This window comes from Doryrhamphus excisus, linkage group LG2, assembly GCF_037039965.1.
Source record: "Doryrhamphus excisus strain RoL-2023G ecotype Guam linkage group LG2, RoL_Dexc_Guam_v1.1, whole genome shotgun sequence".
NCBI classification, from domain to species: Eukaryota; Metazoa; Chordata; class Actinopteri; order Syngnathiformes; family Syngnathidae; genus Doryrhamphus; species Doryrhamphus excisus.
The window spans coordinates 20,055,850-20,082,055 of NC_136358.1; the positions used below are offsets into that span (position 1 = coordinate 20,055,850).

General features: G+C 47.6%; 2 protein-coding genes across 9 annotated transcripts; one reads left to right on the forward strand and one right to left on the reverse strand.

Annotated features, from left to right (window-relative positions):
* Positions 1–103: 103 nt before the first annotated feature.
* On the reverse strand, positions 104–21,780 carry kmt2e (lysine (K)-specific methyltransferase 2E). 7 transcript variants are annotated; one of them, XM_078787725.1, is made up of 25 exons: positions 20,450–20,809; positions 17,032–17,231; positions 12,750–12,934; positions 8,975–9,086; positions 8,647–8,876; positions 8,416–8,555; positions 7,788–7,972; positions 7,666–7,704; positions 7,400–7,600; positions 7,187–7,317; positions 7,002–7,119; positions 6,822–6,931; positions 6,498–6,750; positions 5,992–6,090; positions 4,884–5,069; positions 4,443–4,769; positions 4,090–4,377; positions 3,863–4,013; positions 3,563–3,789; positions 3,431–3,487; positions 2,825–3,349; positions 2,481–2,755; positions 2,333–2,412; positions 2,180–2,259; positions 104–2,111 (listed from the first exon to the last, which is right to left on the reverse strand). In XM_078787725.1, exons 3-25 carry the CDS (start codon positions 12,818–12,820, stop codon positions 1,152–1,154), a joined length of 4,845 nt encoding a protein of 1,614 aa, XP_078643851.1. In that variant the 5' UTR covers positions 12,821–12,934; positions 17,032–17,231; positions 20,450–20,809; the 3' UTR covers positions 104–1,151. The 7 variants fall into 7 exon arrangements, with proteins under 7 accessions (XP_078643851.1, XP_078643856.1, XP_078643857.1 ...); XM_078787730.1 differs by lacking the exons at positions 17,032–17,231; positions 20,450–20,809 and adding an exon at positions 21,484–21,780; XM_078787731.1 differs by lacking the exon at positions 17,032–17,231 and having other exon boundaries at positions 7,788–7,969.
* A 1,166-nt stretch (positions 21,781–22,946) lies between these two features.
* ndufb2 (NADH:ubiquinone oxidoreductase subunit B2) lies at positions 22,947–25,272 on the forward strand. 2 transcript variants are annotated; one of them, XM_078787757.1, is made up of 5 exons: positions 22,947–23,069; positions 23,143–23,238; positions 23,379–23,523; positions 25,003–25,078; positions 25,189–25,272. In XM_078787757.1, exons 2-4 carry the CDS (start codon positions 23,153–23,155, stop codon positions 25,075–25,077), a joined length of 306 nt encoding a protein of 101 aa, XP_078643883.1. In that variant the 5' UTR covers positions 22,947–23,069; positions 23,143–23,152; the 3' UTR covers position 25,078; positions 25,189–25,272. The 2 variants fall into 2 exon arrangements, with proteins under 2 accessions (XP_078643883.1, XP_078643879.1); XM_078787753.1 differs by having other exon boundaries at positions 23,017–23,238.
* Positions 25,273–26,206: the final 934 nt, after the last annotated feature.

A 26,206-nucleotide genomic window follows, 5' to 3' on the forward strand; every position in this document is an offset into this window, starting at 1 on the left:
AAAATGTTCACCTCGACTCACCTTAGCGGCGCAATGATGACGGTTCAAACACCCCAAAGTGGAAAAAAAAAGTCATGAAAAAAAGTGAAAGCTGAGCAAGTGGTCAGCACAAGTCGTATAAAACTGTCATTACAGTGATTTATTATAATGAACCATGAAAATAGCCAACCAGTGCAGTGTCTGTGAGCTCCTCCCCTCGCCACAAACACACTCACACACACAAATAATAATAATAATAATAATTAAAAAAAAATAAAATAAAGGACAAAAGTCCAGAGAAGGTTGAAATAAAAAAAATATGCTACAGTCACAGAAACATTCAGCTTTTGCCAAGACGAGCGTTCGTATGTACAACCATTATTTCCAAAAAAAATGGGCTGGGTGGGGGGGCATGGGAGCGAATTGTACAAGCGTAGAAAAGAAAACAAAGCCAATATTTACGTTTCCCGGTGAAAGCTGGAGTCACCTATACATTAAATTACACTTTCTACAAGTCACGCCTGATATCCAAAAATAAAACTGCTAACGTCCGAACTGCCGGCCGGACCAGCCTCAGAGGACCACATTCGCGCACGCACACACACACACACACACACACACACACACACACACACACACAGGCATCCCCCAAGGTGGTGAGGCGGGCCCCCTCTCCATCGCTGCAGCAGTGAACTGATATTTGTTGTTAGACAGCGGAATTAAAAAAAATAAGAGTTTTTTCTTCTTGTCTATACAAAACAAAGCTTTCAGTTTGCTCTAACGCGCCGCTAGCTTCAACAAATAAAACAAAAGGGACGACAGACAAGCGAAGAGGAGTGGGGGGGTCGGGGGGAGGGGTGCTATAGGCTGGAATGTCCATTAAACAAACAAAGTGCGGGGGGTCGAACAACGGGAGCCCAAACAAGACACATGACAGTGAACCCCTCCCGTACCCGTGACAGGAAGGAAGGCTGTATAAAAAAAGACAGGGGAGGGGAGGGGGGGGGTCGTCCATCTTGTAAGATTTGTCTTTTATGTCAGTCCTTTTTTTCTTTTTTTTTTAAATACCCATTTATCCAACAATCAGCTGTTTTTCCACTGGCCATAGAAAACATATCTACACTTTAAAAAGGTACACGCCCCCCCCCCCACACATCCTCTTCAGGCTGAGTTCAGTGCCAACCTGTGCTCAGGTAACCCGGACTGTGGAAGGGCGTCGAGGAGGTGGGGGCTCCACGGGTGCCAGAGGGCATCTGAGAGGCTGCGGCCGGGGCCGCGCCTTGCTGAGTCTGTTGCGGGGGAGGAGGGGGAGGCGGAGGCAGCCCGGCTTGTTGAAGGGAGGTGGGGTACGAGGACGAGGGCGCCGGGGGGTTGGCAGTGGCAGTGGGGTGTAGCAACGCCGTCTGGAACCCACTCAAGTTCTGAAAGTGGTGGGCGCCGCCGGACGGGTTTGGGGGCGGCGGGGGCGGCGGGGGAGGAGGGGTGAGAGACTGCGGGGGCTGGCCTTGCTGCAACGAGGGGGCGGTGGTCAGCAGGAGCTGGTGCTGCTGGATGGGTGGGGGCTGCAGGTTGACGTGCAGCAGGGTGGGGCTCGTCATGTGATGAGGGGGCGGGGGCGGCGGCGGGGGCGGCGGGGCCACTGAGCTCTGGTAGTGCACGCTGTGAGGGAGAGTCTGCATCATGGGCTGAGAGCCAGAAGGATAAGGGGCTGAGACCGCTGGTTTGAACCCAGGGAAGGGACCCGCAGCGGGGGTAGTCTGACTGGGAAAGTAGGCAGAAGACACCGGCGGCGCCGGTGGAGGAGGCGGGGGCGGCGGAGGGGTGCCCTGCGTGTTGTATGGGGGGTACGACGGTGCCGGGGCCTGTGGCGTGGGTTGATTTTGAGGCTGGGAGAACAGCGCCCTCTGGCTGCGGTACGGCGAGCCCTGAGACTGGGCATGGAGGAGGGCGGGTCCCGGATAGTGCACCGGTGAGGAAGGCAGGGTGGCCGGGTGCATCTTGGTTGGGGTGACCGGGGCCGATTTGGGCTTGCTGGGTGGCTGCAGGGTGGGGTTGGTCGCTCGAGGCTGACTGTCGCCGTCGTCCTCCTTCGTGGGCCAGCAGGAGGGCAGCGCAGGACCAGGAGAGCCCGGCTGTGAGGACAGGAAACATCTGATGAAGATGTCTGTTGTGCGTTTAGATGATGATGATGATGACTTACAGCATGAGTTGGGGTCTTCTGGGGTCCTGGAGATGGACAGTCTCTGGGTGCGGGTGCCTCTCCACCTTCAGCTTCTCCATCTTTAAGGAACACACGAGTCAGGATGAGGTCACGTATCTGACAGGAATTTGTGTCTGATGTCTCCTTAATCACCTGCATCTTTGTCTTTGTTGAGTAACAACGCTCTGTGGTAGCTTCGTTCCCGAGCCTGCTCCACGGACGTGGACGATGTCCTGAAAAGGGAGCGTACGTGAAGCGAGCGCACAAATGTCAAGGCGATGCGTTTTGGAGAATGTCTCACCATTGCCCCTCTCCTCCCTCCCTTTCTCCCGTGCTTTCCACCTCCTCCGTCGTTGTCGTCGTCGTCGTCGTCGTCTGAGGTTCCTTGATGCTGCAGAGAGCCGCAGGAGGAGGAGGTGGTGGTGGAGGTAAGGCGGTCTCACTGTTGGTCTCCACGGCAACAGGGAACGTGTCCATGGTCATGGGGGGTACAGTGGACAACGGGGAGCTACACTCCGTCTTGGAGCCGCTGCGACGAGCTTCACGCTGTCGCTTCCTGTACTCCAACAGGGACACCTGCGAGGACAAAGCAGCACAAGTTGGAGCTCAGTGAAGCTTCGCATGGCACCCAAAGGTGCAACCCACCTTCTTCTTCTGTGGGGGATTCTGCGCCGAACCCGCCCCCTCGCAAGAGCCGTCCCCGTTGAGAGCGCGAGAGAAGCCGACCGCGCTTGCATCTTCGGAGCAGGGGTAGAAGAGTGGCCCCTGCCCCTCGCTGAAGGGTGGCTGAGAGGCTGCCCCCGCCACCGGCCCCGCCGCAGCTTCCGGCCTGAAGGGGGCGACCAAAGGCTCCAGGGTGTGCGAGGGGGTGAGGTCCCTAAGGTTGGAGTTGATGGGAGAGAAGTTGAGGCCAGCGGGGACCGTCAGGCCTCTCTCCGGGCTCTTGATCCAGCCGGGGAAGGAGGAGGAAGCACACGTTTCGGCAGAGGACGCCGCCTCACAGCTGCTCTCGACGGACGCCGCATCAGCGCGGTCCTCTGCAAAGTCCACAGAGTCAACGGCTGGAGGCTGCGGACACTCGGGTGCTGAGGTTTTAGCTTCGGGCGGGACAACATCAGAGCTTGGTGCCCGGATGGAAGGAGACGGGATCAACGAAGGCGGACGCTCAGCCTGCAAGGAAAACAAAGATGGCGGCGTAAAAAACATCAGCTTCTATTCTTATTTGAGGTCTTGAACGTAAAACTCACTCACCTCAAGCAAAGATACTTTCATGCTAACATCGGGCGAGTTTTCTGTTGAAGATTCACTCTGTGAGGAGCAGACGCCATCATTTAATGAACTCGGTGGGAAAGAGGGCGGGGTGTGGGCGGCATCCAACATTACCTCCTGGGGCGTGGTAAGTGTTTGCGTTGGGGTGCTGGCCAAATGCTCCATGCCAGTCTCCTCGTTTCTGGGACGTGGTGGTGTGGCCGTTAATATGGGCGGGGCGGATGTCTCGGATTGGTCTCCTCGAGTGGGCGTGGCACAAGGTGAGTCGTAGGGGGTGGAGCTCTCAGACATGCAGGCGTCCAATGGACTCAAACGTCGCTTTTTCAAAGGCGTGGGCAACTCTGAACAATAAAGATGAATAATACTTGGTGCCACCTCTTATTTTTACTTCATTTCAATTTTAAAAAGACATACCGGGCAGTGAACAGGAGCCGTTGTAAGGAAGGGGGCTGTCTGAGTCTCCGTTGATGGAGGGGCTGAGAGGACCTTCAGTGGGCATGAAGAGACTGGGTCTTCTGGCCGGGCTGGTGGACCCCTCCTCCTCTAGAGCTTGCTTTAACCATCGCTGTAGGGAAGCAGGATCGTTACGAATCCAGTCCACTATAATACAAAACCAAAACATTTAGGACTAAAAAGTGGACCTTCTTGCAAGAGCCGGTGGTGGTAGGTGTTTCTGGCAGTTCTCTGGACCGTCGTCTCCCAGTCGGGACTCCAGGGGTCGTGGGGCTGCGGTTGGCCAGGAAAGGGGAAGAGAATCTGACGTAGTGTTTTGGCGTGCTGTAGACCTGCGGAGAGCAGGCTAGCCCCGGGAGGGCGTTGAGTTGGGTGGCGAGAACTTCGGGGTCACTGCTGATCCGGAGGGGCCGCTCAGGCACTGGCTCTGGGGTGCGATCCAGCTGTTTCTCTCCCACCCACTCACTGACAAAGTGCTGCAGGGACGAAGAGCCATTCAGCAAGGCATCACTTCATGACATAAATAAATATGTGCGCCTACCTTTTTCGTTTTAAAGTTCTTGCTCCCGCTGCGGTTTCGGTCGGGCGCAGGTGAGCTGCTGTGTGGAGGGCTGGTGTAGGGCACCTGGGCGGGGACGGTCTCGGGCTCGGGCACACTAGGCGGCTCGCCCTCAGGGGCTTCGCTGCTCAGAGGTTCAATGGGCTCCACGGGACTGCCCGGGGGTAAGTCGGAGCAAGTGCTGATGGTGCGAGCTCGCCGCCGCTGCTGGCCGATGTGCGTGCGGTTCCTGGAAAAACTTTTCCTGTTGCGGGATCCTTTGACCTTGGCTGGCTTCACTCCTGGTTCCTCTTTCACCTCCAGAAGAGGCTACCAAGGGAGAGCAAAGAGCATTTAGAGCTATGAACCAGTACCACTAAATAAAAAAAACCCAAAAGAAATGTCAAATAATAATAAGAAGAAAATAATCCTTCATGATCTGACCTGCATAACAGAAGGAGAGTCTGCAATCTCAGGAGTGGCAGGCGGCTCTTCCTTGATGTCACTGCGTCCGCCGACCTCCGTCTTGACGCTACCGATCCGCTCTAGCGCTTGCTCCCGCCGCTTCTCCCTCTTCTCCATGCGGGCGAAAGCTTGCAGGATGGCCTCCATCTTCCTCTCCTCTCGTGTCTGCATGGAGTTAACATGAGGAGGTGTGACAGAGATGAAGAGGGAGCGGAATCCATTGGTGTACGGCGGGCTTGTGTCACATGGTACAAGCATGGGTTAACTTTGGCTAAATAGGAGTGGACGGGGGGGACAAAGCTGCTGACTGCGGCTCGGAGGGAGGAAAGGTCAGAGGTGGTCCAAAGAGGGAAAACGGCGGTCATGAGCGTGTCCAGTGATGAGACGTCATCACAAAGCAGACATCCACCAAGCAAGAAAGACGCAAAACACCAAAGCAAGTCAGACACACGGCAAGGCACTGTTGCATGGACGAGGATGACACCCCCACTTCACTTTAGAGAGGAGAGCCATCTTTCGATTGGCGGGAGCGCTGGCTAACGATGAGTCAGCACTTCATGCCCAGGCTCCAGCATGGGAAATGAAGCTGACTACGGGATAATTTAGAGCGTGCGTGCGGGCGTGATTTTTCAGTGTTTAGCGGACTCCACGCTGGTTTGTGCGCGCACTTGTTTGGTCGCATCTCTCAGGAACATACGGGAGAGAAGTGGCCATTTTAAAGTCGGAGTATGGCGGTCCCAGCACCAGGGATAAGATCAAACCCAAACAATGCATGACGGCATGAAGCTTCAGATGCTGTGAAAGCAAAGACAAGACGGCGAAGCAGCAGGATGTTTTAAAAAGCCAGCGGCTTCGGGGGAGGGTATCAGCAGAGGGGCAGGCTGTTGCAGGACGATGAAGAGGACAAAAAAAAAAAAAGGACAAGACAGGTGCACCTGAGCCAATTATCAGACCACACCCAGGGACACGGGGGCCATGTGTTTTTGGTCGTCGTGGTTGCTCGTCAACGTCATTGTGTGCTGGGCGGCTGCATGGCGGCAGCGAAGCTACTAAAAGCTAAACAGCCCCTTTCGCTTGGCACACTTACCATCTTCCTCCTCCTCTCTGCAATCTGCTCCTCTGACTCCATCTCTACTTCATTGCTAATGGACGTTTTGTCTTCTAGATCCTCAAATAAGTCGGGATCCTGTAAAAGGGAGGGGGGAAGAGGGGGTGTACGGCGCTTTATCACTACACATCATTCAAGTCTGGCTACAGACTAGCGGGAGAACAGGTGAGAGTGGAGGACAGGGAAGGGACATTGGGTCGGGTTGGGGGTGCTTTAAGTGGGCACCTGCACAAACCAACTAGCTGCAGCGAGGTGTGTGAGCTTTACCCCGCCCACTGAAGTAGTGAGTCAAATCAAATGTAAATCATAGGGAGGAGAAAGGTGAATGGCTATGGGGATGGAAGGGGGGGTAGGAACTAAACTGGAAATCACGTGCATAAACATTCAACTACATTCACCAAAATGACATGCATCACCTATGGAGACTTAAAGGAAGTAGAAAAGGAAAGTATGATGTGTGAGAGGTTAAATAAAAAAAGGCCTGCCTGGTTGTTTGAGATGGAGAGGCGAAGAGGAGAGAGTTTCCTCTGCTTGCAGTCGCCCACACTCTTGCCCTTCCCTTCGCCATCCACGCCCATGTTCTGGTTCTGGGCCTGGTCATCCCGCACAGAGTCCTTGTCCTTGCGACTGCCCCGGCGCCGGCCTCCAGAGCCCAGGTTTTCGGTGGGCTCCAGGTTGTGCTTGAGCACTGGGCACTCGGGGTTGCCTTTCACGCAGGCACAGTCCACCTTGTATTTGCTGCACACAGGACGGCGTTACAAGTCAAGGCCAAACGAGCAGTTAGCCTGCAAAGTCGTCTCGGAACTCACCAGTTGCCGTAGTCGAAATCAAAACCGATGGTGATCTCTGCGCCTTTGGAGATGGGCCTCAGCGAGTAAATGTATAAGTGCAACATGCCGTCCTCGATGACGTGTCGCACCTGGAGCAGACAGGGCCATTTAGCAGACAGTATAGACAGTAATATTTGGCTGTCGGGGACGTCCCCTCACCTCAGCGTTGGGGGTGCAGGAGCGGCGGATGAAGCGCGCCTCGTTGCCAAAGCTGCGAGCGTCCACACACATCTCCAACCCATCGAATTTGGAGTAAAATAACACAAAGGGGTAGGGTCTGAAAAATGAAGCAAAAGGCCGCCATTGAACCACAAATCTAAATACGATTAGATGTAAATACTGACCTCTTGAAAAAGTACCCGTTGGCCTCAAACTGCTGTCGAAGCATAAACTTGCCCCTGTACTCAATGATGAGGGAATCTGGAGCCAAGTCCCTTACAGCCTTAAGGATCTTCTTATTCTTCTGAACTTGACTCTACAAGGCAAACACATCGATGGATGTTAACTGACTTCCCAAGATAGCGTGAGCACGAGCAGATGGGCAACAAGGGTGGTACCTCCACCGGGGGTTTGAAGGAGGCCGGGTGTGTGTTGTAGGCCAGGCTCTTTCCGTCGCCTTGCTCCTTGACGCGGAGCAGCACCTGGACGTCCTCGCTGTACTGGTTGCTGCTGGCCTCCTCGTAGCGCTCCATCCACGCCTTAATCTTATTCTCCCATAGAGACGGGTGCTCTGTCGGGTCCTGCTCCGGAGCAGCACCCTGAACAAGAAAATCCATTTGAGGATCTGGTCATAAGCGAAAGAGGTGACATGTTGCGTCATTACCTTTACTCTCGAGGACTTCCTGGATCCTTCTCGGAAGGCCTGCGGGATGCAATCAAAAAGGTGAGAGCTGTATATCTAGTATGTTGATGAATGCGTACACAGTTTTTTGCACTAATGGACACCTTCTTAGCTCGGGCGGATGACGCCGGGGACTCCTTTTCACCGCTCTTTTTGCGCTTCTTATCTGCTTGCTTATTGCCAAGGCGCCCAGTGGTGAGGGTGATGGTGGTAGGCGTGTGTTGGAAGGTGGAGTAGAGCTCCAGAGGAACTTCATCTCCACTCTCTGTGGCACTGGTGTCCCCGTCTACTTGGGTAAAAAAAAGACAGTAAAAACGTGCGGGTTACAAAATGTTCCCAGGTTAGTCCAGCAGGTGTCATTGTTCAGACCTAGACAGATAGCAGACCCAATTGCTATCAAAAACACACTATATGAAAATCTATTTTGTAAATAACTAGATAATGGACTGTCAGAAGACATTATGTGAGAATTCTGACAAGCTGAAGCAAAACTGAAAAGCTTTGAAAACGTAAACGTTGAATGAACAAGAGCCGTTCGGAAGCTAAAATGCTGTGGAAATGTGCTAAAATATACAATGATGGTAAGAGTAAAAGTAGTAGTTTGAGCTAAAATGGGGAATTCGGCGCTGACACAACTACATACAAATGAAATGTAAATGTGTATCTATTTTGGAAGTAATGCGGTTGTGTGAGACACAAAGTGCAAGTGTCGCCATGTGGCCTTTTCCTTACCTGACAAACATTCTCTTTTTCTTGTCTGCAGCAAGATGGCCCTCTCCCGGTCCAGGTGTCGTGGTTGGCAGCGTTCGCACAGGTACGTCTCAGGAATGTTCTGCCTGTCGATGCCCATGCAGTCTATGTGCTGCCAGGCGCTGGAGAGAATCACACCACAGAGTTGAGGAAACAAAAGGGCGGGACATGTCGCCAAAAAGGCACATAAACGCGAACAAAAAGGGGCCCAACCTGCACTTGTCACAGCAGATCATGTAGCCGTCGTCGTGGGTGAAGCCGCAGATGCAGCGGGTGATGTCGGCCCCGTAGCTGCCATCCTCGGAGGTGCTGAGCGTGGTACCTGTGGATGCTTCGTCCTGGCCCCCCGGAACAAACAACCCCCCATCTCCTTGCCGGATCAACATGGAGGGGGGAGGGGAGGCCGGCGGCGTGGGCGGGGGCCGCGCCCCGTAGTTATGGTCCTGGCAGGTGAACAGGAAGAGCACAAGTACAGTGACTAGGAACATGTCTCAACCAACAGCGGCAGCACCGTTTCCTCGTGGGTCAGTGAAGTACTCACGGCATAAGGCAGGCCGATGTAACTGTGGGAATGGTGAGAACTGCTGCTATAGATCTGGTGTGGGTAGCTGGACTTTTCTACCACCACAGGGCTGGCCTCCACCGACTCTGGTCTGCAAAACACACATACAATACTCACATTAGTGCACAATATTACACAGAGCAAAGGCATTGTTGTGTATTTGCAGCAGGATTAGGGCATGCTGGCACAGGTACAGTAGCAAAGATGTTTGCGAGTGGAAAACACTCTTATTGTAAAGTCACGCTAAAACCAAAAGAACTTGAAGCACTTCATGAGAGACGTGTGTTGTCTGCCACGCAGGCAGAACAACAAACACGCAATCACTTGTCAGCTTGGCTCACACCAAACCTGTAGATCAGCTTTCGGCGAGATCCAAAGTGGAGAGCCTGTTTGGCCGTTTGTGACCAACCCACGCACACACGGTGGTGTGACGGATGTGTTTAAGGTAGGAAATAGTGCCGCCCGAGAGGGAAGTGGACATAAAATGTGCAGAGTCAAACAAGCATGTCAGGTTACTGGAGGAATGTGTGGTAAAGGAAACACTTTTATGATTTTATGCAGCAGTTTTTCTTAACTTTGGGTTATATTTTTAAAAAGTAGCGGCACAACTCAGTCATAAAATCCACCCTAACTCATTCAACAGGATTTTACGAAGAAGGCAAAATACAGACATGTGCAGGTAAATGACCACAGAGTGAAACAAGCCATGCAGCATTTCTGCCAATGTGGCAAGCATGCTGCTTTATCCGATAGTCACACAGAATGCCTTTAAAGCACAAAGCCAAAAAGGAAGAAAATGTGTTTCCTCCTTTCTAAACGCCTCATTTTTGCCAAACTTGGAAGTGGTGCTACAGTACCTGCCTTGAGCCCTCGTGGAACACGCCGTGAAAAAGGCGGCCTTCGCACTTCCTGCACTCAGCACTGCTGCTCAAGTACGCCCCGTCAAAGTGAAAATATAAGTGCATGCATGAGGTCGGGAGGCGGAACCACTCTTAAGGTGTGTGCGTGCACATTTTGTGCTGTGTGTCTACACTACTGATTAACCGCCACACGGGCCGGTTGCTCCTCACCGTTGAGGGCATGAAAGACATAAGGAGGCGGAGGGAGAGTGGAGAAAGAAAAGAAATGAAGAAGAACATACCAGGAGCTTAACTTTTCGAATAATAACTAAACATAGCAGCTTTCTTGTTATGCATTGTGGCAACACTCGGATGCTAACATATACCGCACTCTGCAAATATACAATGACTTTAGAGCAAACATTAAGATCTGCAGCGCTGCTAAAAACAAACATTGGCATACAGTATTGACTCCAATCATATTTCATTGTCCATACTTTATCATATTTCTCAGCTGCCTGACACTTGTTTAATGGCTCATTGATCAGCATTCATTATCTTCAAATGACAAGGCCTACTCCGGTTCGCTAAGGCCATTCACTCTGGGTGCTATGTTGCCTATATTTAGAAGAAGTTATCCTTCATTTGTGGTGCCTAGTTATGCTGAAAAAAGGTGACTTCTGCTAAATCATTTTCATACCTTGTATACCTGTAATGTGTAAACTGCATGGAGTTAAATACATGGACGAAGGTTACATCCTGCCAAATAGTACTATGAATGAAATCAACATTGAAAGTGAATGTGAAATACTAACTAGTGTTCATTCATTTTCTACCGCTTTTCCTCACGAGGGTCGCGGGGGTGCTGGAGCCTATCCCAGCTGTCTTGGGGCAAGAGGCGGGGTACACCCAGGACTGGTGGCCAGGGCACATATAGACAAACAACCATTCACACTCATATTCATACCTATGGACAATAAGGAGTGGCCAATTAACCTAGCATGTTTTTGGAATGTGGGAGGAAACCGGAGTACCCGCATGCACGGAGAGAACATGCAATGGCCAAGGGTGGAATTGAACCCTGGTCTCCTAGCTGTGAGGTCTGCGCGCTAACCACTAGACCGCCGTGCCGCCCTAGTTTTTAGTAAATAGTTTCAAAGTTTACCAGTTGGATTTGATATATGTTTTATAGTTAAGTGACAGATCACATCGACTTTTTAACTTGCATGCTGAAAAGGTGTGTGATATACATGCACAACATAGCAAAATCATCATTTCTAATACAGTAAATATATTCCACCTTTCTATACTTTTAATGATTTTATAACAGGTGGTAGATGTTGGGGACTTGGGTCGTTTTAAATGCACCTTCCAGGCTGAAAAAGTGTGAGCGTCCCTAATTAAGTGTGATTGCTCATATCCATATCTGTTATTTAAGTTTCCCATTTTAAAACGAGTAGAAGTAAAAAGAAAGAATTTGCAGGTGCTTTTATTTGCCACTAAACTGCAGTAAGTGAAACTGCACAGTGACGAGGAAGGGATACTTGAATATGTGCATGGCTCGAGGGTTTGTATCATTCATGTCTCCACGCTTGGGAGGTCTGCGTAAAGGAGGCAGGAAAAGAGGATTTATGTAGAAGAGGTGCAGCCACTCAGAAGAAGACCTTGTCAATAATTGCTGTGCAGCATATCTTAGACAACAGATGAGAATGTAGAAATACAAACAAGGCTGATGTGGAGAAAAGGGGACTAAATGGGACTAATGAAGAGCAGCAGCCAGAGGCAACGCCTTCACTCTGAAGAGCTGCCACTCGCTACCATGGCAACATTACGTACTCCGCCAGTGTGCACGCGCATGTGTAACTGTGGACACACGTGTGCACGCAGCATTAGCCAACAGCTGGTCACCCTGGTGCAGACTAGAGGGGATGTGGAAAGGACACGCCGCTGTTTCCCTCTCCCAACACTCCAAGGAGATGCTTTGTCCTTTTTCACAGCATGGAACCTTTTCCAACATGTCTTCTTTTTAAAATGTTGTAAATGAAGGCAGAGGATGGACAAAGAGCAAACCAGAGTCAAGAGGGGTATCTGCCACCCCCCCAATTGGCCGCAGAGTCCCACTGAGGAAGAACTGTGTGTGTGTGTGTGCGTGGTGGGGGGGCATTTAGGACGCCATAGCTTTGTGAGGGCCAGCTGTCACTCAGGGCTGCTTCCATAGAAACAGGCCTTGCGCAGTGCAGAGGGGAGGATGGGGGGTAGATACCATGGCAACACAAGCTGTCACTGCAACAGCTCTGATGAAGGTGGGCTCTCCTTCATTTAAAGAGACAGGCGCAAGCCTCGCACCACCACCACCCCCAGCCCCACCCGCACCCCAACGAGTGGATGACGTGTGTTACTCTTTAGTCATGCGAGAACATCTTGCTTCATTTATCTGCCAGAGAAAGCCACGGCAGTGTCCTTGATGAGGAACCGTGGGAGGGGGGGGGCCCAACATGAGGCTTGTTGCCATGACGGCGTGCACCTTTCTGCCTCAGTGGCTGAACATGGCGTACACATGAGCACACATCAGGCTGGAAAACGGGGAAAAGGACGAAGGGAGGGTGATGGGGGGGCTGTTCATGTGTTGTAGTGTGACGTTAGAGACACAGGCGGCATAAAATGCTCGTTCTGGGCTCGCTGCCATTTTGACACAGACGAATGTAGTTAATAGCTACCATGGTTAAGTGCAAGAACGATCAATGGAGGGGGCGGGGGGGGATTCAACTGTCCATTACAGCTAACACATTCCAAGTTTTTGTCCTAATTGATTATGGAAGCATTACGATTAAGAATAAATATTATTTCATTACAGAGGGGGGAATTATAGGACATTTGTCAAAGGTGCACAAAACTGTCCGTTTGGAGTTACTTACTCCGAGCCTGCAGCCATGTCCAGGAACGAGGCGTCTGCTGTGTCCACCCCTACTGGGATGACTATGCTCATGACGTTCTCTGCTGATCAGTTCTTGTCCTACTGAGTCCAGAGAATGGGAGTCCAAAACACTGAGGCATGCCAGCCACAGCAGTCATTGCAGACATCTAAGTGCATCCACAAGGCCTGAGGACAGAGGACAGAGTGGGGACAACGCGTCAGTGTTTGCCCTACCAATACAAGTCACAGAAAGGATACGTTCCCGACACAACAGCGCTCCTTTTGCTGTAATCAAACGCTATTGCTTTATTTTTCTTACCTGACTGTCAGGACATCATTTATGTCTCGACGTGGTTGTGTTGATAATTCCCACTCAGCAAGTGTGCAACAGATTTTGACTTTCTGTATCATTGTGAAGTTTTGCCGTTTTATTTAGAGTGTTAGCATACACAGGCGACAAAGAGCGATTTGCTTTACAGTCATCTTATGCTAACATCTTTGGATTGTTATAGACCACGACATGATAGACAGATTGGAAACATGCAATAAATTGCAGTAAAGCTGCACCGTTAGCGATCGTCCACAGAGCGGAGCACGAGAACGCAGCAGCCAGCCGCCATGAAAGGGAGGGAGAAGCACGACTCCACACAGAGGCCATTTTCCCCCGCCCCCCTCCAACCCCCCTGGTCTGCTGAAAAACACTCACTTTTAAATACACATGCTGTAATTGTTGGGGACGCTTGGTTTCAGTGGAATCACGTCTTGGGTTGCCTCCACAGCTGTTAGAAGGGCTGGACGGACATTAATGGCAAGGTGGAGATTTGAGTATGTCTGTGTGTGTTGTGAGCATCCAGACAGGAGCATGTGTGTCAGTGTGGCTGGCCCTGATACAGAGCTCTGTTGATAAGCAGGATTAGTGGGAGGGGACAGATGCCGGGACAAAATAGGCTGCAGGTCACACCTCCGCCTGGTGCGGCAAACTGGGTGGCCAGACAACGGGTGGCAATCGCAAATATTGTACATATTAGGAACAGAGGAGTCAGTGAGGGGCGCTTAGACTGACCCTTTAGGATGTTGGATTGGATTGAACCAATTCACGGCAACTCAGCCAATCTCCACAACGTTGTCCAATCCGCACATTTTGTCCGATCTTATTCGTCTCAAATGCGCATGTCATCCTCACGTTACAGCCTGATGATTTCTACAATTACACAATTGGGTCATAAAAAACTTGTTCACTGTTAAAATGTGAAGGAAATGATGTCATGAGTAGAAGGAAGTACTTCCAAGACAGACCAATCAATCACTATGTTTTACCGCTTGAATGTAAACGGGCGCTCGCTTAACGATGCCGCTGACAACATGTGAGATCTGAGTAGGGAAAAAGATGAGAGGCACGTTTATTCCTGCACGCAGTTCGCCTGAACAGTACACAGACGGACATTCCCAACACACACAGAACACAGTCTTCAGTCTTCAAAATAAGAGCGCCTCGTCCAATTGAGTTGTGGACTCCTATAGAGCAGAAAGCTTTCTAGAACCTACAGAATCTGCACCTATTCAGCTGTATTCCCTTGGCTTTCCAAAACAGTCCGTTTAAATTTATTCCGCCCAAGGTCACAAGCCATGCTAACACAGTGAAATCTTCACACTGCAGTCCGACTCACTGTGACATCATTTAACACCATGATACAACATTCTAACTACATTTATTTAAGTCAGGAAAGTGGAAAAGCATAATAGGTCCCCTTTAAAACAATCAGGGTGCTAAAAAATCTTACATTAATAATGCAATTTGAATTGCATGGGTGACTACATCTTCCCACACACTGCAATACAACTTTTACTTTTACTCCACTGTTTTTCACTGTGTTTCTTGTAGCTCACTAAACTGGAGTGGGTTTACTCAGCTTCACTCGACAGGAGCTGGCTTTTAAAAAAAAAAAAGTAAACAAATAAATGATTTTTGAAAAAAGACCTGTGTCACGTGACTATGCACTTTACACCTGATTGGCTGGCTCTGTGGCACTTTTTTGGACTGAATTTTACATTTTAATTTGCTTATTTTTTTTACATGATGATATGCTAAAAATGTAATTAGCTAAATGCACGCTTAAGAAAAAATCAGCTCATTAAAATACAAAGTTTAAAAAAGTAAAATTCAGTCCAAAAAGCTTTTTTTTTTTACATGATGATATGCTAAAAATTTAATTAGCTAAATGCACACTTTAGGAAAAAAATCAGCTCACAAAATTCAGCTATTTGAATTCATTGTCTAAAAGAAGCATTGGTATTAAAGAAACATATTTTACATGACTATATGACAATATTATTCAAATATTATTCTGTCTAACTTGCATGTGACAAAACTCTGGAAAAATAAATAGTTTTTGGACAAAGCGCAAGTTTTCCTTTGTTGTAAGAGTGTGTCAGCCGTCAACAAAAGAACAAACATGTCAGACGATGCTGTTCTTGGTACACGGTACCAATAAGTTATGTTTGGAGATCAAGCCCCTGTGCACTGCACTCCATCCTGAGTCTCTTCCTGTGTGAGGCATGTCCAAGAAGCCTGAAACACCTCCTCATGGGGTCAAACATACACAAGCGCTCCTTCCTCTAAGAGGTGGTCCAGTGCAAACATACTGTCGGGACTGAAAAAAGGCGGCTGTGAGGGGAAAAGGGCAAAAAGGGAAAAACAAGTACAGTACAACAGCATTCCTAACTAAACCAGAGCTCAGACTGCCTCATGTTGCTCCTCCTCTTCCCACTTCCTTTACAGAAACTGTCCGTCACCCCTAAGAAAAGCCGTCAAGGAAAAAAAGGGGGTTGGAAAAGAAAAAAAAAAAAAAACCACACCACTCTTCCTTTGCCTGGTCACCCCACCCAGCCGGATTTCTTTCCCTCCTGTGTACTTCCTAAATAAACCCGACACGAGTGACGCAGACGCAAAAGGGGAGGGGGTGTCTCTCTCTCCCACACATACACGGCGCCTAATGACAACCAGGCGAAAGGGGGAGGGGCCTATGACAAGGACAAAAATGAGTCAAGTCCATCTCTGCTGTTCACCTTTGGAATTCCAGGCACAACAAAGGTCTCCGTTTTGTGTGTGTGTGTGTGTGTGTGGGGGGGGGGGGTTGTCTGTCTGACAGTGACCCTCCCCACCTCCACAGCTTTAACCCTGTGTGGACTCTGGGTGGCGGCACTGGGCCCTCTCGGACACAGACACACACTCAACTGTAACACAGTGTGGGGACACAGTGGTGTCATTGTGCGGTGGGTCGGGGGGGGGTGTCCTTTTAAAGGCCGTAAGGGAAAACCCACAGCATTGCAACAGCTTCTCACACTCCTGTGCGTTGCCATACGGGTTCTTCATGGGAGACTTTGAGAAGAAGTGGAGAGCGAGCAGGAGAGAGGGGAACAATTAGGAATTGCAGCCCCCGATCCTATCCTTCCCAACCAAAGAGCAAACAGATGTTTAAGACATCCTCCCGGTAGGCGGCTGCAGTGACTCAGCGAAGCAGCAGATGAATCCAATCCATCCATATATACACAAAGTGTGACCCAGATGGAATGTAGGCCTGCTCTGCTTTCTGCAACGGGACGTGGACCTTCATCAAACTGCTCCAGCGATGGCCTCAAGTACAACCCCGTGCATCAAGGCGAACAGGGAAGTGGGTGTGTAGACACTCCACGGCGACAAGAGAAACAGTGCATAAACAAGAGACCCCCCCACCAGCCTCTAAAGACCATTTAGAAGTTGAGGATGACAATGTTTCGCAGTGTTTGTGCCACCCCCCCACCCCACCTAGCAACTAGTGAGCATGAAAAGACGAGGAGGCTAGCAGCACTCCTGCAGGCTGGCGGCCAAACAAATGACGACAACAAAGGAGGTCTAAAGCAGGGGGCCGCCGGTCTAAAGGACTACATTTAAAGGGGGGTCACCACATTGCACATAAAAATTGCTTGACGACGCCTTGTGTTAGAGCCAGGCGTGCTAAAGCTGCTTAAAAGTGATGGAGTGCACATCAAATAATCACAAGGTGCTACTGAGGCATGGAGAGAGCTACGTCTCCTGTCAAAAGCAGCAGATGCAGAATAGAAAAACAACAAATAGTTTGGACATGCTTGTACAAATCCCGTTGACGACTGTCATGCAGTGCTGTTGCATCACAGCGATGCTACAACTTGTTTTAAATGGGAGTCACTTTGCAAACACGGCTAAAAAACATGGCCGTCTATGAAGGTGTCTACAAGGGATCCATTACAGGCCAAAAACAGGTCACCTGAGCCTCTGGCTCCTCCGCCCAGCTGGGAGGTCATGTGACTGCGCCGAGCTAAACAGGAGCCGGGCGCATTTATCTGATGGGTCTCTCGGGGTCTGGGTACCACAGGCGTGAGATCACTGCCGCAGCTTTACTAGGCCTTAGATGGCGAACTCCAAAGCTTCGAACCCCAAAACAGACATGCGACCATTTTGACTGTCCTGTCGGGAGACAAGCGGGAGCAGGAAAACACGACTCTAGTCATCATATTTGGATTTTCTTTTCCAAAAGAAATCATCTGCAAGAGAACCAGGCCTTGTTAGCAAACGAACACACTCATCTGTTTCACTTAATTGGTCAGGAACTCACTCACCATCACTATACTTCTCATCTAATTTCCAGTTTCCTCTACCTGCCTGTTATAGGGGGCTAAAGCCAAGGAAAACACAGGGCAATATACTATCCAGGTCATTTTCATTTATTGTGCAATTCATTTGTTATTGTCCCAGGCCTAATGACCACGAGAACGAGAACGAGAACGAGAAATCTGTCACGTTTTAAGTGCATGAGACCTTCTGACCCCCCCTCGTATTCATTCATTACATGCTGCGATGTGACCGTCACTACGCAATACGTACCCACAGCGCAATTGGTTCAACGCATGTGCACAACGCGTCTACATCGGCTCGGCCTAGTTTTCAGCAGTCACGTGTAAACCATGTGTAATCTACGCCGTCCATTGATCCGTTTTATTTCCATTTTCTCAGTCTTGGTGGATGTCATAAGACGATGGAAACATCCACATGCTAACCAAGTATTTTAACAAGTCACCCCCACAATATATTACATATATGAAGTATGGTCATTTACCATTTATGGTCATATTTTTAAAAAAAACTACCTGAGCACCTGTTGCCACAGAAGCGCCGTGGAGGATGCGACATAGTCCTGGCACCATTCCGGGTACGTATTTCGTAGTGACTGTGTCTTGTCATTAGTTTGAGGCCGATATCGGTATTCCTTAATATCAAAAATTGTAATGAAGTACTGGACCGTATCAGTATAGACGATATCAGTAAGAAAGCCAACATTGTCCATCTTTTGTGTGTCTGTCTCCGTCTAAACTAAAACTAAACACATTTTAACAACCTTTATCCTAAAAACGTAGTATTGTGTCAGTCTGTACCACTAAAATATGAATGACATGAATATAAAATATGCTTCTGCAGAACATTAGCGATATTAACAGTGATTAATATGTTCCTAATAGCAGCACCATGCAAGGGACAAGAACAAATTGGCCTATTGTGTGGACACACTTAATTGCAGATTTGAAGATAATTTTTGTCTGTCTCAATTTCCTTCTTTTTGCATTTTGATGCTCCGCTTCCAAGGTGGTTCCACAGCACCAGTGTGTACGTGTACTAAGAACGGATGCTGTACAGTAATGTTGGTGTGTTGTGCACAGGCAGAAGGTCGTGTTTGAGCACCCAGCATGCAGCATACGTCATGCTCTTCAGCGACTACTTATAAAACATTTCACTGTCAGTGTCAATGACATCAATTGGACACTTTAAAGAGAAAATAAATAAATGCATGTAATGTTGTGCAGTTGCTTCGCGGGGAGTGTGTCGGCGCTGCAGTGATCGCTGCCGGTAGGGGTGTGGAGGCGACGGCGTTGCTATTATATTGCCACAACAGGCTGGCCGAGGACGCCATTTTCCTAGCGCTTTTTTCCTGGGGACGGTCGTTGTAAGCCCGGCGGAGGAGGAAAATCCCCCTCCACCCCCTCTCCACTAGAGAATGCATTCAATCGCCTCTCCTCTCACACGTTCGATCCTAAGTACCAGCCGCTCGACGCAGTCTCCCAGCCTTGTTGTTTTTTTTTTGTTTGTCGAATGCGAAGCGAACAAGCTAATCGGCTAGCAATTATGTTGGGCCACTCGACCGCGCACAGGCTTTGGATATAAACACTTGGGAGCACACCAGGACGGGCAAACATGATACGTCGTCTCCATTTCTCCACATTGTTACGTTAAAGAGTGGCGATACATTGAGGGTTGAACGTCGAGTCGCCATTGAAGGTCAAACGACAGCTCGCACCGCCGCTAATGGAATAATACGTAATGGGTGATGGCTAGCTAGCTAGCTGGGCAAAGCTAACGGGGACAATGAAAATTGGGCTGTTTGCATCATCGTCGACGGGAAGGCGCGACCGCGTCGGTGTTTGACAAATACTCGCATTTCAAACGGAACGGGGTGCTTTTTAAACAAGTGTCGGTAACATACGGGATCGAGGGGGCATTACGAAGTATATGACGGGGCGTCCCCTCCCCCATGCTTGCAGCATTCTCTCAAGCTACATTCAATTACACTTTACTTGTGCCCTTTAAGATAGCACACGGTCAGAAAAATCGCCATTTTAAGCGACTGTGATCTTTATAGTTTGTCATACGTGGTAATGCAAAAAGAAAACACAAAAGCCCATTGGCGTTCGAACACTGCGCAATGTAGACAAGCATTCGAGCTATTCCAGCAGCTGCTCCCTTGCTTTGCAACTTGGAGTCTACATAGTTTGTTTACATGAACCTACGAAGAGCTTATTGTTCTGTGGCATTTCAGCTGGAACGGAAATCAGTCGCTGTGAACAGGATAAGACTCACGTCGACTAATTGCAAGTTTAAAACAGATTATCCGCTTATTATTGCATGATAAGGCAGACACACGGTTGACTAAAACATGTTTTCTTGCACGCTTAAAAGCGTTTGTTTTGATTACAAATATCGCGTAATGTTATGATGGAAGATTTAGGACTGAATCGGAGGAAACTGCGCGCAATGTGGCCCGCAGCGATTACTGTGTCAAACGACGACTGCTGTCACATTAAAGTAGCCTTTAAATGATCTCGACATCCAAGTAGACTTCAGCGTTGATTGCATTTTGACATTATCTGCAATTATAACAACGCATTTCCCATTACAGGCGTTCCTTCTCAATATTAAGTTTGGTGTTATGCCTTTTTGCAAAGCCCATTAGCGATCGCTGTGGCATGTACATTAATCAACCCCAGAGCTTTGTATGACGTTTGTTTTGCCACTCTTGACTTTGCCATTACGTTTGTGTTAAGCTAATTCGAGCTATTAGCATGTGCTAGCTAGCTAGCAAGCGCTCTTTTCCCTTGCCAACTTGACACATTAGCTTACGTCACCTACATATTCCCCCCAAAAAGGCCTCCTAAATGCGAATTAAACCGAGGAGACGACCATGGGGAGACATGGGTAAAAGCGAGTGTTGTGTTGAGCTAGCCTGTAAGCTAACACTCAGCTGATACAACTAGCCAGCATCAGCATGATGTGCCAGCTAAAGTAAAGCCAACAATAGCCTCCCAGCTCCGGGTTATGCTAGCCCTCAGAAGAACAACACAGTGCACTTTACGTACCGTTTTATGTCCACGTCGAGGGGTAGCGAATACGGGTCCAGGGCAAGACCCTCGCCGCTCTCCACACAGCCTCCACAACCAAAACAATACTTGTGTCCACACACTGCGGATCACTAGCAAAGCTATACTAAAAGGTTTGGATTTCCCTGGTCCTCCGGAAATAGTCCTTTCCCCGCTGTCAAAACCCCTGCCTCTAGTGCTGCACAGTCTGGGTGCAAGGATCGAGAGGGGAACCGTTAAAAAAAACTATACGCTGATCAAGAGCGACTTTTAGAAATTAGATCCCTTCAAAAGCAGTCTCTTTTCCCTGTGCAAAAATGGCGGCCCTGCCAGGACTGCCGAGACTCCGCCTCCCCCGCGTGCCCCCCTCCCCTACCTTCCCATCAGTTACACCAGGGCTCCGCCTCCACAAGCTGCGGGGCTGCCCCGTCCATTTCGCAGGGGCGTCGTACCCGATGCGCGGTCACGGACGTGTTTCCTGTCCAGGGCAGCCATTACTGTTTTGTTTAGTCTATTGATATGAATTAAACCAGTCATCTCCCACTTTGCACTTTGATAATGTTGTAAATATTATATATTTTGTGAACAGACTTAAAAACGTTTATATTTAAAGTCAAACTGTTATTATTACTAGAACCATCTCAGTCTTTTCCCTTTACATTGTGCCTTTTTGAGTTTTTTTTGTTCAATATAAAAAACTCATCTCAGTATAAAAAGTTTGTGTATGGGGCGTGTATGAAGAGCAATACTGTGTAACAAATCCTTAACACAATGCAGGGGGGACATCTAAGCTCTTATGTAACACTTTATACAAGAGCAGATTGTTTATATTAGATTGATCTTTTAAGTATTGAACCTATAATTAAAAGATGATTAAATATTTGATATAGGTACAAGTTACAGACACAAATATGTAATGTGGATCCATCCTGTTAATAGGCTCCATTGTTATGATAATGTTTGATGTGTTGATTATGTAAACCAAATAATTTTAAAAGTGTGGTATATGGTGTGTGCATGATTTTGCTACACACCTTTGTTTCTGTGCAGCATGTGTAGAATTCCCTTTGACATCATCTGTTAGGAGAGGATGTCCTCATCTTGTCCATGCAGTCCTCCTTCCCCCCTACAATGGGCGCAGCTCCTCGCGCATGCGCACCGATGCCCCATCGCCGCATAGGTTCGCTGTTGAGTGCGCTGCAGCAAGCGAGCAGTCCTCTTGCACAAAGTTGGCCGAGGAGCGCCTTAAAATTCGGCTATTTCTTTCCACTCGGCGCCACCTGCACGGAGGACACAACGAGACATCTTTATTTCACCAGAGAGGACAGCACTTGTGAATGAACCGCGTGTTTTTTTTGTTTGATTTTTTGGTGTGAAGACGACACGACCCGCCTTTGTGTTAACGTATATGGCGTACTAATGACAGTCATTCAACATAAATCAAAGTGAAAACACAATATTTGTGTTATTTGTGAAGCCGTTCGTGATTACATCACCCGGCTAGTATTCAGTGGGCGGGCTCTGAGCTATGAGGGGAGAGGGGCGCAGCCGGAGAGCAGCCATTAGCCACTAATGTCGCAGTGACAGACATAACAAACCGTTTCTCTCATTGTACAGTTATTTGGGGGTGGCGAGTCGATACCAATATTCAGTAACAGTGTGTGTTAGTTGAAAATGCCCGTCTTTCAATGATATTTCCCCTTCATTTCGATGCGATTCCCACCGTCCGCGATAGAAACAAGATGGCGCCCGTGTCTTGTTTGAGTGCAGGGCGGGGGCGCAAGCGTGCGCGCTCTCGTCATTTACTTCCGGTGTTTTTCTTATTGCAGCCACCAAAATTTGTTATTGGCATTATAGCGTGTATGTGTGCTGCAATCGCTCTCTGTTACAAGTACAACTACAGTAAGTAAGTTTATACACGAGAAGATACTACGTCGATACATATTTACATAGAATAATTAGAATAAGTTGGTATTTGCAGTCTTACATGTTACTCACTCACGGTGTTATGCCCAGATTTTGATGCATTTTGCATAAATGCGACTTTTTCACTTGCAATTATTGCCTTTTGCACGATATTACATGTACACTTAACACCAAAGTACATCACCCAGCATTATTCAAGCTCGAACATACTGTACTGCATTTACAAAACATGCACTGGACGTTAGCAGAAAGTCCCCAACAAGCATTATTTGCCCCATGACCCCATCTAGTGGATGCTACTAAAATAACCACCTATTGACGTTTTCATTTCAAGATAATAGACCACACATAAAGAACTCCATTGTTGGCTATGCTAGCAAAGAAACGAGCACATAGCATGAAGTAAAATAATGAAAAAGCGTCAATATATATGTTAGATTTGCTGGAATCACGTATAAGCCTAAAAAAAATACCGAATACATGAGTAATAAACATATATAAATATTACATGGAACGATTGTATTGTAAAATAGTCAATTATGTCATATCGAAACGCGAAGTACTCCTAGACACTGTGTCGAAACAATGATATTGCCATTCAGCCAATCAGCGCACAGGTTACAGCCACAGTCACCAACCTTATCCAATCAGAGATGTTTATGTTGAAGTACCCGTCTGTTGACCCGAGGAGAAGGTGACTCCTCGGCAAGCGCTGTTGTTTCGTTCAGTTATTAGCCTAAATGTTCTAAAACGTCGTCTTCGGATAGGTGAACGACCATGTCTTCTTTTGGAAGGGTCTTGGGGGTCCTTCGAGGGACCACACTGCTCCTTAGAGGCGGCCGACAAAGAATAATGAGCAGAAAGTAAGCGACATCTCCACGACTGGGCTCTATGCTAATATGGCAGCCATTTTGCTAACGCGTCAATAAATAAAAGCTAAAGCTTTCCGTGGGTGCATTCTGGCTAGTTTTGTTTCATGATACTTCCTGTATCGCTGTTGCAGGGCAAGCGGCGGCCCACACATCGAGCCACAATACAGGCAATATCCTCAGGTCACCAAGAAACAGAAGCTTGAGTCGGAGCTAATCAGTGGTGCGATGTGGTTCTGGATCCTGTGGCACATGTGGCACGACCCAGATGCTGTACTGGTAAGCAATAAATACATAAATTACTACCCAGATGCTGTACTGGTAAGCAATAAATACATATATAAATTACTATCCAGATGTTGTACTGGTCAGCAATAAATACATAAATAACTACCCAGATGCTGTACTGGTAAGCATTAAATAAATACACAAATTACCACCCAGATGCTGTACTGGTAAGCAATAAATACATCCATAAATTACTACCCAGATGATGTACTGGTAAGCATCAAATACATAAATTACTACCCAGATGCTGTACTGGTAAGCAATAAATACATATATAAATTACTACCCAGATGCTGTACTGGTAAGCAATAAATACATATATAAATTACTATCCAGATGCTGTACTGGTAAGCAATAAATACATAAATTACTACCCAGATGCTGTACTGGTAAGCATTAAATACATAAATTACTACCCAGATGATGTACTGGTAAGCAAAAAAATACATAAATTACTACCCAGATGCTGTATTGGTAAGCATTAAATAAATACATGAATTACTGCCCAGATGCTGTACTGGTAACCATTAAGTAAATACATGAATTACTACCTAGATGCTGTACTGGTAATCATTAAGTAAATACATGAATTACTACCTAGATGCTGTACTGGTAACCATTAAGTAAATACATGATTACTACCTAGATGCTGTACTGGTAATCATTAAGTAAATACATGAATTACTACCTAGATGCTGTACTGGTAATCATTAAGTAAATACATGAATTACTACCTAGACGCTGTACTGGTAATCATTAAGTAAATACATGAATTACTACCCAGATGCTGTACTGGTAATCATTAAGTAAATACATGAATTACTACCTAGATGCTGTACTGGTAATCATTAAGTAAATACATGAATTACTACCTAGATGCTGTACTGGTAAGCATTAAATAAATACATGAATTACTACCCAGATGCTGTACTGGTAAGCATTGAATACACAAATTACTACCCAGATGCTGTACTGGTAAGCATTAAATACATGAATTACTACCTAGATGATGTACTGGTAATCATTACATAAATACATGAATTACTACCTAGATGCTGTACTGGTAATCATTAAGTAAATACATGAATTACTACCTAGATGCTGTACTGGTAATCATTAAGTAAATACACGAATTACTACCTAGATGCTGTACTGGTAATCATTAAGTAAATACACGAATTACTACCTAGATGCTGTACTGGTAAGCATTACATGAATTACTACCTAGATGCTGTACTGGTAAGCATTAAATACACAAATTACTACTCCGATGCTGTACTGGTAAGCATTAAATACATAAATCACTATCAATTCCAAATTTGCTACCAGGCTAGGTGACTGTAAACATAGATTAAGCAAATAGTCCCCCTAGGGAGCTAGGCCCGTGACTGTAAACATAGCTCAGCAAGTAGTCCCCCTAGGGAGCTAGGCCCGGACTATGGGACTAATGGGCTATTGTTGCCTTTGAAGGGTCACTTTCCATGGCCTGATGCTTCTGCATGGACAGACGAGGAGCTGGGAATCCCAGCAGATGACGAGGAATAAGGTGAATATATAGCCACATTAGCCCCCTTTTCCACAAACATGGAACTGTTTTTTCAACCCACTACACCTCAGAATGTCATGCCCTATACTTTTTGTATATTTTTGTTGTAGACCTTCAGGAGTGAAGCTGCTTCAATCAAATATTCTAAAGTCATGGTTGTACATAGCAAATAAAATATCTTCTAAGTAAGTATATACTCTTGTTGAACTCATTGACCTGTACAGTGATGTTAGTATTCCAACAATGAACCCAATGAGTCCTTTTTTCCATTTTATTTACACGCAATTTCTGAAATGCAGAAACAAAATCCATTAACAGTGTCTCAATTTGCCAGTGTTTTTTTTTTTTTTCAACTCCGTTTAAAAATGACGGGAAATCACACATGAACACAAAATGCCAAAAAAAAGGAGAGCTGCAAAGCAAACCTCGCTGTTTTAAAAACAACTTGACATGCAAAGAGAGGTTTAAGTGTTCGGAAAAGGTGTCCGAACGGAGGACGCGAAAGAGTCACTTGCAGGTCACGTGCGCTTCAACCTGAGCAAAGCTTCCAGAGAGATAGAGAGATAGAGTGGTCTTAAAGCTACTTGGCATCGCTAGTCAAGTTGGATCAACTCATTTTCAGGATGTCTCAAATAACACTGGGGGTTGGGGGGGGGGGCAGAAGCTGCAAAAGAAGTCTGAACTGGGCTGGTGCTTTATCAAAAGGTTCTGTTCATGGCATCATTTCCCTGAGAGTGAACAACTGCAAAACACATCAGCACTAAAAAAAAAAAAAAAAAAACTCAACACTGAAGTTCCTTTGCCACCCCCCCACCCCAGGCAATACCAAGTGGCACAAGCCGCGACTGCTCGGGTTGCGCATTGGTCGCAGGAAAGCGACGCTTGTCTGCTGTAGAAAATGTGACGTTCATTCGAAACAAACAAAAAAAATAAGACCTGTTCTAGTCGCGTACGGTGCCAAAACCACTGGCTAAGGAGAACTAAAAAAAACGATTTGCTACACGACAGATGGCCAGCACACCAACGCAAAACACTTTCACATTTACGTCAAAGGAAAAAGCCCGTAGGGGAAGCGGACGCCTCGGGGTAGTCGAGGTTTGGGGTCAAAATAGAATAAAATTGTATCTC